The 11,720-nt window shown below is 33.5% G+C and overlaps 1 protein-coding gene across 1 annotated transcript; it reads left to right on the top strand.

Annotated features, from left to right (window-relative positions):
- Nucleotides 1-6,212: 6,212 nt before the first annotated feature.
- On the top strand, nt 6,213-8,335 carry LOC133332017 (larval serum protein 2). The gene has a single exon (XM_061540402.1). The coding sequence runs from the start codon at nt 6,213-6,215 to the stop codon at nt 8,316-8,318; it is 2,106 nt and encodes a 701-aa protein (XP_061396386.1). The 3' UTR covers nt 8,319-8,335.
- Nucleotides 8,336-11,720: the final 3,385 nt, after the last annotated feature.

Here is an 11,720-nt window from a genome sequence, read left to right as displayed (position 1 = left end):
CCAAATGGCAATTGTTCATAAATGCTGAAATCAAATAAATTAAAATTATACAATTTTCTGTTAAAATAAGAAACACGTTTACTCACACACACTCACATACAAATATACACAATAAAAACAATTTAATAATTATAATAAAATTATTGCATTGCGCAAAAAAAAACAAAATAACAACAACAACAAATACTATATGATAAGTAAACAATAACATGACAAAAACAAACAATAACAATCCATAGATAATAGGCAACACACATACACACAGCGACACAATACTCACACAAACACTCAAGCATATGCAAAGCATTGTTGAAACTCCAATTCGATCTGGGAAAATCGATTGGGAAATAGCAACAACAACAATATGAAAAGAGCCAGGTGCCAGAAGTCCGCCGTGGTAAATAAACAATCGCCAGATAAACTTTTTGTTTATGTTTAATAAATAAAACGTACAATATTGGATACCAAAAAATGAAATAACTGTTTATTATTATTATTTTATTAAAATGTTGAAATTGTTTAATTAAATTTTATACGGCCAAGGAAAAAAAGCGCAAAAGCAAATAAAATTATGATAATTTTGACATATGAATATTGGTTTAACATAAAAAACACATACAAACAGACACACACACACACACGCGTCCGCACATACAAAACATTAAACCAACAAACACAGGAGAGCTACTACAACTGTCACATACAATAAGTAAATAATTTAATTTAAAGTGCCCTACTTCTAGTTTATTTTAGCAAACGAATGATGAGATATTCGCATTGTAAAGCCATTGAAAGGGAATTCTAATCTTATGGCGTCTATGACAACTGGAATTCAGTTAAAACACTATAAATGGTTAATAGCTTTCTAGATTTCAAAATGTATACAGTAAACAAAGGAAAACAAAAGTCGGGAAATGTGTCATGTCATTTTTCCCCCATCTATTTTAGTAAGAAAGTAGACCACATTAAGAAATGATATATGAAACATATTCGAAAAGTGTAAAATTTCCCATAAACTGTTTTTTAGGCAGTTCCTCAAACAATTCATTTAATTTCTAACCACGCTTAAAATCTAAAACCATTTTTTCTAATTTGTGCCTGTATATAACTATTCTGTGTGGAACTGTAAGACGTTGACCAGGGCTTCTTGGAATTTCTAAATATAATAAAAGTATGTGAGAGTAAGTAAGAATCCACCATATAAAATGACTTTAAAAATTGTCAATGTCTTCTTATATAAGATGTAACTTTTCTGATTCTCCCATAAGATGCTAGACATTTCTTTCCGATTTGGGGTGTTATATAACGCTTAGATACACAAAAGCAATTTCCATGTTTTTACTGCAATATATCAGCTTTTATTCGTAATACTTCTATTAGGATATAGGGCACATTTATTCTGAAAATATGTACACAATGGCGACTATTGACCACAACTCACGACTCAGATGTCACAAATCAATTTTTATGTTAAATACATTTTAGTAATAATTAAAGTAAATAATAAAATTGAAAAATGGTGTTCAAATGTAAAAAATGATGAAAAACAAATTAAGAGTGAAAATGTGGAAAACAACAATGTAAAAGAACAAAAAATGGAAACTAATTATAAGTATAATTACAGTAAAACAGTAAATAAAAAATATAGAAAAAAAACTAGAAACATAAATAATATAATGAAAATAATGATGATACAACAAAAATAATATTTTATTACATAAGATGATGTATATAAACAGGAAATTGTAAAAAAACTAACCACAAAATTATGACATCAATTCAATGAATTACTTAATTGGCTACATGACAAACATACAACTTTTTCCTATCTACAATACACACATAGTTACTCAACATCACACAGATTACCTAACAACATCAATATGTCATATAAAGTCAGTTACATAATATTTTTGTTTTTAAAATATAATCAAATCAATACAAGTAGGAGATATTTTGTTAAAAGACCAAACTAATTGCATAGAACCCGCCCACAAAATCAACTAATTTTAGGCGAACTGCAAATGCAATTGGTTGTTTTCTTCCGGAAATGGAATTTTAAACTACATTTTCTATTTGCAATAATTAATTTAATTGAAAATGTTTTAATTTTGAAGTCAAAACTATTTTCATTTTCACATTGCCTAAAATTCTCAACACACATCCATAACTCATATAAATGTACCAATACTGTTTTTTTTTTTTTTTTATTTTTTACATTTTGTTCGACGATGCCGTTTTAAGTAAATTGCCCTTTTGTCAATCGAAAGCAAATATGAAAATAAATAAAGTCCCCTATTCGATTCGTTTACATCTTTGACCGTCTAGCTGCATTCACACACAGTCTTCAACGTGCATCATCACTCAAACATGTTGTAAAATAATAATAATAACCACAATATTGTATAAAAAGTCCATAAAGATAGAACTAATAAATCACTAAGTGTTGTTGTATGTTTTTGTGTACAAAGTATAATTTGTTAAGTCATTTGTAGGGAACGTTCAGTTCAAAGCCGTTAGTTTAATTATACATGTTAATGGTATGAATATGTATGTATATTTAGCAACGCGAACAAAACAGAAAAGAAACGAACATTGTAATAGGAAATTTAAAGAATATTGCATTTAATTTCTAGCTTTTATGTTTCTACCGAACAATGTTAACTATAGAAAGTATTTCATACCGAACCCAAAAAAATACAATTAATTACTATATACACACACATATATATATATATATATATATAGCTAATAAATTAAGGCATTTAACTATACGTAATTTTACCTAAACACAATTGTGGTAAAATAAAAACTAAGAAGCAAAAAAAAAGGAAAACAAAATCATATTGTTGTAAACTTAAAAATCAAACCGAATTGAAAACTGACGGGCCGGGGGAGATTCTTCTGTGCCTCTTGCAAACAATTCATTGTAAATTAAATGAAACTAATATAACAACAAACATTATACTAAAGAGCTACAGGTAACATTAAAAATATTAACAATAACTTAGAAAAAAAAACAAATAAATAACAAATATTAGTATAAGAAGAGGTAATTACAAATGTCTCCAGAGAGACGGGCAATATTAATTAAATCTGATTGTCCCAATGGAAGGGATGCCTACATGGTATACACACCTGTACGAAAAAAATTACAAACGGAAATCAATTAATACATTTACGTCAAGCGCAAAGACAAACAATGAAGTGAAAAAAACCTCCCACATTACACAACAGAAAAAAAAGTAATTAAAACAATTTTGTATTCACATTTTTTATTGGATATCTATAATTTTGTTAAGTTAAATTTTTTAGCTGCTTAAAGTGGTTCAAAAGAAAATAATTAAAAAAAATATATTTAATTTTAAGTTGTCAATGATAACGTGCAAATAATATTTAAAGACAAAATCAGAATTAAAAAATGAAAAACCATTTATATGTTAAACGGAAAATACAATAAAATCAAAAATAAATAAAAGTATAATTATATACAAATAATTTGAAATCATATTTGTTTTATTTCCAATGGAATATTTCAAAATGATTGACTGTAAGTCGTGGTTGGGGCCAATAACCCTGACGATTCTCTCTTCAATTGCTTACCCCTTCCCACTCGTCATACTTCCCTCTCCTATGAACAGAGTTGCTTACAAATGTTGCATATGTAAATTTCGACTTGAAATGGAACAAGTAAAAACGTAGGAGCCGAACTTGTTGTACCCTCCAGCGTGTGGTGTGCATTCAATCACATATGATAACTATGTTATTGTAAATTTTCTGCAAGTAGGTTATTTGGGAAATTTAAAAACTAAATCACAGACACTCAGTTTGGTTTAAAAACTGGGATACGAACATCAACGTACCGAAAAATTATGTCAACCTCCAAAACCCCGCAATGTGAAATTACAGTTACAGAGATAGGAACATATAGTTTTTGACTTCGAAATCCTAAAATCCGTTATATGGGAGCTATATTATAATATTTTTAGGAGATACACTTGAATTAATTTGTATATTCGATTAGAGCCATTACTGTAAATTCAAGTGAAAACTCCCCAAAATACCGAATATTATAGTGTTTACAATTCACACTGAAATTTTTTTTGTATTATTTTACAAATACTATTAGTGGTAAAAAATTGAGCGGTCACCCACGCGACCGTAAATATAAATGACTTTAGACATCATTGCTAATAATGGGAGAAGGTTGAACGAACCCGTAATCAAACAGACACGACGTAGTTATTCTAAGTTAATGGCACAACCTTCCACTAATCTAATCAATTTATTCAGTAAGCTCAATATGTTCACCGTGGTAAAATACACAAACGAACAACGACTGCAAACTATAAAAATTGCACATGCGTATGTAGGGTAGGGTATACAAATGTGTCTCGTCGAAATATCAGTTTTAAACCCCAATTCCCTGCGACAATTTGAGTCGAGTAACATATTTCGTTCAAATTAATCTCAACTTTACAATTGTAATACATTCACTAAAGTTCAAACCAGGGCTCCGTAGATATTATAAAAAAAACTATACATACCAACATACGCATGAGCGCTAGTTTTATATGCTGAGGATGTACAGTTCACGTTTATCATATTTGTATATTTTTGTGTAAAAAGTTACCTGGATATGATAACTCAAAATTCATTCATTTCAATATTCATGCATTAAACTTTTTTGGTTTTTAAGGAAAATGCCTGTGGCATTAGAAAGAGTACATGTCTGGCTCTCGTATGAAGTAGGTTAATTGACTTCGGTAAAAAATTGGGAAATCGACTATTTTTGACCTGAAACTAAATTCAAGAAATATGGAAGATATTTACCTAGTGGATTTATTCTAGTTCATGCCACAGCTATATAAAAAAATTGGAAGTGAGTGGATTAGTAGTTTTTGAGTAATCGTGCGCCTTTTAAGTTTTAGAATCACTCTTGCCGTCATTTGATGCGAACACAATAAATCGGCTATATCTTCAATAGTTGTTGAGATTTGCACTTGATATATTTTAGGGGCATTCTTGAGTTAGTGTAGGTTCGAATTAAATAAAAAACCAAATTAATTTTGAAACCTAGAAAGGGGCGAGTCCCCTTAAATGGTTATACACAAATGTCATTTGTAATCCTACTATAAGACATTTGCTTATTAAAATGAAAACCAAACCAATAATTGAGCTTGAGCCACAATTAGAGTGGTGTTGCCGGTTTATTTAGTGCACCATTTGTATTTTGTAGATAGTCAAACGTTTTGGATTTTGCTATTAATCCTCATCAGACATGTAGTTTTTGTGATGTTTATTTTCTCCAAAAGCTATTTTTATCAAAACGCTATGAATATCAGAATGTCAATTGTTAATTTATGAATCGTACTGAACGACACAACTAGGATTAAAAAATATGCAAATGACATCCCAATATAAACCAGCAACGCTACTTTGTATTATATTTCCACAAACAAGGAAGTGTACCCATTCACCTCAGCTATTTATTTACCATTCTTGCAGAATTCAAAGCTGTAAACACAAACTATAATAATGGGTTAATTATATTCGAAATGAACAGGTAAACAATCAATACAAAACTACGTATACGAATGGGTTTATAGAATGGACAAGAGATATCAACAGTGATTACCAACCATATCACATTTCGTTTACAATTTCAGTATACTGATAAAAATAACTAATAACTAGTATTTCAAAATATTTTGTACTCAAAAGATTTCCTACGCTTACTTATTGCAGCTATTTGTCGACGATCGATTCAAACAATATTGTAACAGAAGGCATTGAACTCTGATAGCATATTCCTTTTTTAGATGCTTGCAAAATAAATGCCCATTGTAATGGAATTTTTCGATGTTGTTAAGGTTGCAATAATGAATGACAAGTGTTTTCTTATGTTTTATGGTTTTATTGATTAATGACATCTGTCTAGGCATCGAGGCGTCAATAAATCGAATTAATTTCTTTGCAAGAAGAGTGCATAACGCTCAGTGCAGCAGGCTCTACGATAACACTTGACACATAGGTGAATGCAAGAATGAAAACATCCACACACATGACAGTCATGGATGTATACTTTCTCATTGCAGCTGGGAGATTAGGGGTGTTCCGAAGGTTACATGGTGATAATGCAATAGCTTCAGAATCGTCTTCTTCGGTATAAATAGACGATATGAAAATGGATCACAGCATGATTTCTCAACATGAAGTCAATCACTGTGGTTGCCTTTCTTGTGGTCGCTCTGTTTTCGTTCGGCAATTCCCGGCACCTTGAGTCGAAGGTAGCCGATAAGGACTTCTTGGTGAAACAGAAATTTTTCCTCGATATCCTTCAGCATATATATCAGGATGATGTGTTTGTGACAAAGTTTGACGAAACATACAAAAACTACAAGCCATGGGATCATCTGGACGATTATAAACATTCTGATGAGCTGAAGAGTTTCTTTGAACTGTGGCAACACCAGCCTGTGCACGACGACGTAGTGTTCTCTCCTGTCGACCAGCGCTATGTAGATTATGCCCGAGGTTTGGCAAAGGTTTTCTATTTTGCCAAGGACTGGCAGGCATTCACCCACGCCGTCTACTGGGCCCGCACCCATGTCAACAAGCAACTCTTCGTGTATTCATTGACAGTTGCTAGTCTATATCGTGATGATCTGCATGGCATTACTTTACCAGCCATATATGAAATCTTGCCCTGGCACTTCTTCGACGTGGAAACATTGGAGACGGCAGAACGTTACAAGTTGCACGGCTTCCACAATGTGAACAAACTTGACAACGTCTACAATGTCGTGATCAAGACTAACTACAGCAATGTCTACGGCGGTGTCAACTACGCCCACTCCTTGGCCTACTTCACGGAAGATATTGGCTTGAATGCATTCTATTACTATTACAACATCGACTACCCGTATTGGATGCGTGGAGTTCCTGGCAAGGAACTTGCCAAGGACAAACGCGGCGAGCTCTACTTGTATCTTCACCAACAATTGTTGGCCCGCTATTATTTGGAACGCTTGTCCAATGACCTGGGTGAAATTCCTCCATTCAATATTTATGAAGAGTACGAACACGGCTACCCCAGCAATTTGCGCTATTATAACGGTGTTGCTTTCCCCAACCGTGACAACAACTACAACTTCTACCATCCGGAAAATTATGACATTGTAAGGGATATTCACTTCTATACCAGCCGCATTGCCGAATATATTGACACCACCCAAGACGATTATCGCACTGCTGTAGAGAAATTAGGCAACATTTTGCAAGGTAACGCCGATTCTGTCAATTACAAAAAATACGGCAGTCTGGACCTACTGTACCGCGAATTAGTTAACGAGGGCCGTCCATACGGCAGATATGGCGATAACTTGCCTGTCATCCTAAAGCAATATGAAACCTCAATACGCGACCCAATCTTCTATTCGATCTACAAGGATATTGTCGGCTACTACTGGCGCTTAGCAGGCACATATCCCGAATATAAATACGATGACTTCGTTTTTCCCGGAGTTTCGATCACCGATGTTCATGTGCCCGAGAGTCTGTACACCTACTTCGATTACTTCGATGCTGACATCAGCAACGCTGTGAATGTGGAAGGCGTTTCAGGTGACGTTTCATCCGATTATCTGTACAAATTTGGTCGCAACTCTGTCTACAATGGTCAAAGTTATGTCATCAAAGCTCGTCAATTGCGACTGAATCATAAGCCCTTCGAATTCACTTTGGACGTTACATCCGACAAAGCTCAAAAGGCTGTCGTAAAGATATTCATTGGTCCGAAATATGACGAAAATGGCCGTGTACTGCACTTGGAGAACAACTACAAGAACTTCTTTGAATTGGATCACTATGTGGTGGATTTAGTAGCTGGTGTTAATGAACTAAAACGCAAGTCCGAAGATTTTGGTTATTGGGTTGAAGATCGCACCACATACGTCGAACTATACCGAAAGGTGTTGAGTGCCACTACATCCGATTACAAATTCCACCTCAATCAAAACGAAGCCCATTCTGGTGTGCCACAACGCATTATGTTGCCCAAGGGCAAAAAGGGTGGGCTTGCCTTCCAATTCTTCTTCATGGTCTTCCCCTATCATGCACCCGAGGTTGAACAGTACTCCGGCTATGATCCGGTTGTCAGCAGTGGTGTTGGTTCTGGAAGCCGTTATGTGGACTCGTTGCCATTTGGATTCCCATTCAATCGTCCCGTTGTTCACGATTATCACTTTGATGTTCCCAACTTTAAATTCCACGACGTTAAGATCTACCACAAAGAAGATCCCGTCAATGTTGTGTAGGACTGATTAATGCCAAGGTGTGTTAAGACCAATCTTATTTTTGAAAATAACTGACAATTATTATTAATAAAGCAAATATAAAATGTATATTAATGTCGTTTTTAATACATAAACTGAAACATCTTTTTAAGGTATATAAAGTTCAAGTGTAGTCTAAAACACAATATACTTAAGTCGAATTTGTTCACCAATTGTAGCTATATTGCAGATTTCAATAAGAGCTTAACTAAATTTTCAACATTGCAATTATATATTCAATGCAATCATTCTCACATCTTTCTTCAACCTTTCAATTGGGGAAAATTCTACAAAATTTATAGACTTTTGTTTTTTATTAATTTCTCTTTCGAGATGAGCTACATGATCGGAGTTGCAATGAAAAGGAAAGCCAGAGAGATACAACATTCCCACCACTATGCGACGCGTTTCTCCGTTGGTTAAGCGGCTCATCAGGCATATTGGGCAATGTGGCTTAAATGTACTCTTACTTGATAAGTTGTATTTATGTCGACTATTGTTGCGAAATTGCATCTACGAATTAAATTCAACCTTGTCAAGGTTCAGACATTTGGCATCACACCAGAACATTCCTTTTCAGAGCAGATTTTTCTTGTAGTAACGGACTTTTTTTCCTACAGACTACAATATTTTTCTTCAATGGTATGCAACTGGATATTGTGCAACCTTAGGAAGATAAGGAGGTGGCTTTGAACGCTAAGGCGCCGGACATCAACAGATGCCATGGGAACCAGGGTTCAAATCCCAACCGGGCTCAAGCTGAATTTTTTGATTTTTTGTTCTTATGCCTTTTTAGGGCGAAGATCATTCATGTAAATGTTTTTTTATTAATTTCTCTTTCGAGATGAGCTACATGATCGGAGTTGCAATGAAAAGGAAAGCCAGACTTTTGGTTATATATGTGCTATGCCCGCAACTATTTTAAATTTCGTAGGTCTTTACACCAAAAGATGATATTGAATTTACAATAAATTAAAAAAATAGGTCAAATGAATTTGTAAATATATTATTAAAAGAAAATTCATTTCATATATTTTAATACACAAGGATAGGATACATGTGTGTTAAAATGATATTCTTATGAGTTAATAATACATAATACATTCTTATGAGCTATATACTTAATTGTATACATGTTACCAGAAGATAACTATCAATAATTTCCGGCCGACATTTGCATTGACTTTTCATACTAGCCAAAAAATACAAATGATAGAACTAGTTTTCCCAGCCTTTCGTTTTTATAATTTACAATTCAGTTTATTTGTATTACTAAAATTTGTTGTAATAGGATTTGATTTTGAATTTCTGACAAATCACATAACATTTTGTGGCAGTGTGCGTGTTTCACACCATTGGCTTATAGATAATGATTGCAACATTCTGCGAAGATTTATGACATGCCACAGTGTCTATAAAGAAATGTTATACATGTATTAAATACAGTGGGCAATAGTTCCTTAACAATAAAATTGTAAAAATAACGTGGAAGTCCATTAAATTTAAAAACAATGCGAATTTTGAGAATATTTTGAACTTTAAATATTCGTTATATAAATAAAGAATATGAATCATTATTACATTTATTTTTGTTTTGTCCTTTTTTGGTGGCTACCTTTATAGCCATTAAATTAGTATTCATGCTAAGAACAAGGAGAAAAAATTACAAATATTGTTATTTTTTGAACTTTTTGCCGTAACTTCACGCATTTAAGTACAATTAACTTTGACTTTGGTATACCTTTTGCCGGGAATGTCCATATGACTGTTGTACTCGCCAATTATAGCTCTTCGGTAAATATGACCGCCTTCGGCAATCTAGTGTTAAGAACTACTAAACTTAAAACTAAATATTGGTGTTTATTTACAGAGGTTAAGTGGGATGGGATTAAAGGCAAGGAATATTAACAGGAGGTTTGGAAACTTCATTTCTGCATGGATATGAGAGTTTTATATTAGTCAATGATTACATATCTTTCATACCATTCTTTTGGTTCACTGTGCATTTAAAATGCCCGAATTTAAATGCTCGTGGTGCTCTGTGTGTGAAACAAAATTTAATATAAAATGCAAATGTTTACAGTCTGACCAAAATCCCAAAAACAACACAAAATATTAATGTCAAAGTATGGCTAAGTGTTGTCTGAAAGCCAAAGGAAACGCAACGTCGAACAAACGTCACATAGCAATAAAATGCTTAAATTGCATAAAATCGGCAGAAACGATTGCAGCAAGCTTAGAATCAAACTCCAAGATCTGATGCCACAACATAGGATACGGAAATCAGGAGGAGATTTTAACTGCATTTGAAATGTTCCATTTAGGATGTTGCCCATAAACGCCGGCAGGCAGGCAGACAGCAAGAAACAGAAACATCAGCAGGGTAGTGGAATTCGTGTTACTTGTGCTCTGTTAGCTTCAATTGATGTCTTAAATATTTATGGCCATTTCATGGCATCCACTGTCGACTGGGCCAAGAGCGTTGTGGCAACTCGACTGTGGCATGAAAATGATATGGCGTCATCTAATTTGGCGACATATTTTCCATTTCCCCCCCGATTGTATGTATTGTGAACAGTAGAGTGAGTGTGGGTATTCACGAATGTTGGCGAGCCAAGACAACAACGAACGAATTAAGAAAATTTGTTTAGTATGTGGACAAATAAAAAGTTACAAATACAACAGTCCCATTCCATAATATCGTCCATAGAAATTTATATCCAATGAAGAATTATGTAAGTGACTGTACAGATAAAGGATGTTGTAATCTTTGGGAAACATTGCCAAGATGAACGCCTCCTCGATTTATGTTCTGGCCGAAAATGTTTCGACAGTTTTTATATTTGTTTTATTTTTGTATTGAATTTTTGCAACATAGCCGCATACGCCTACAAATGGGACAACATTTGTAGAAAATAAATTATTATGACATTAATAAATATTTTTGGCCCCATCCACCAAAAACCCACTTTGTTGACTGTGTGTAGGAACCACAATTTTCTAGATTTGTACCGCTGACTGTCGCTTTTTTGTCGTTCTTTCTTTCGCGTTGGCAAAAACAAATTATATTCAAAACAATATTACTTGAAAATATTTTCACAAAGGAACAGCTATCAATATGTATTAGACTGTTCGACAAAGTATCTTTCAAAATTTTAAAATTTGACATATCCTTTATTTGAGAAGGAGTTTTCTGGGTCACTAGCGCAACGCAACTCACGCGACATTTTTGAATTTTTAATAACAAGAAGAAAAAGTGACAAAAGTGCTTTTTCCTTGTACTTTTTGTCATTACTTCACGTATTTAAGCACAATTAAAAAAATTCTTCGATTTTGGTTTACTTTTGACGGAAATGCAATATATACACAATATATTAAAAGCAA

This window comes from Musca vetustissima, unplaced genomic scaffold (assembly GCF_032173495.1).
Source record: "Musca vetustissima isolate MV318-11 ecotype Yass unplaced genomic scaffold, APGP_CSIRO_Mvet_v1 utg2750, whole genome shotgun sequence".
In the NCBI taxonomy this organism is placed as follows: domain Eukaryota; kingdom Metazoa; phylum Arthropoda; class Insecta; order Diptera; family Muscidae; genus Musca; species Musca vetustissima.
This window is presented reverse-complemented; position numbering and strand designations above follow the sequence as displayed.

Bases quoted from the DNA above. Each gene is read 5' to 3' on its own strand.
- LOC133332017 (XM_061540402.1), top strand. From the start codon at position 6,213: ATGAAGTCAATCACTGTGGTTGCCTTTCTTGTGGTCGCTCTGTTTTCG.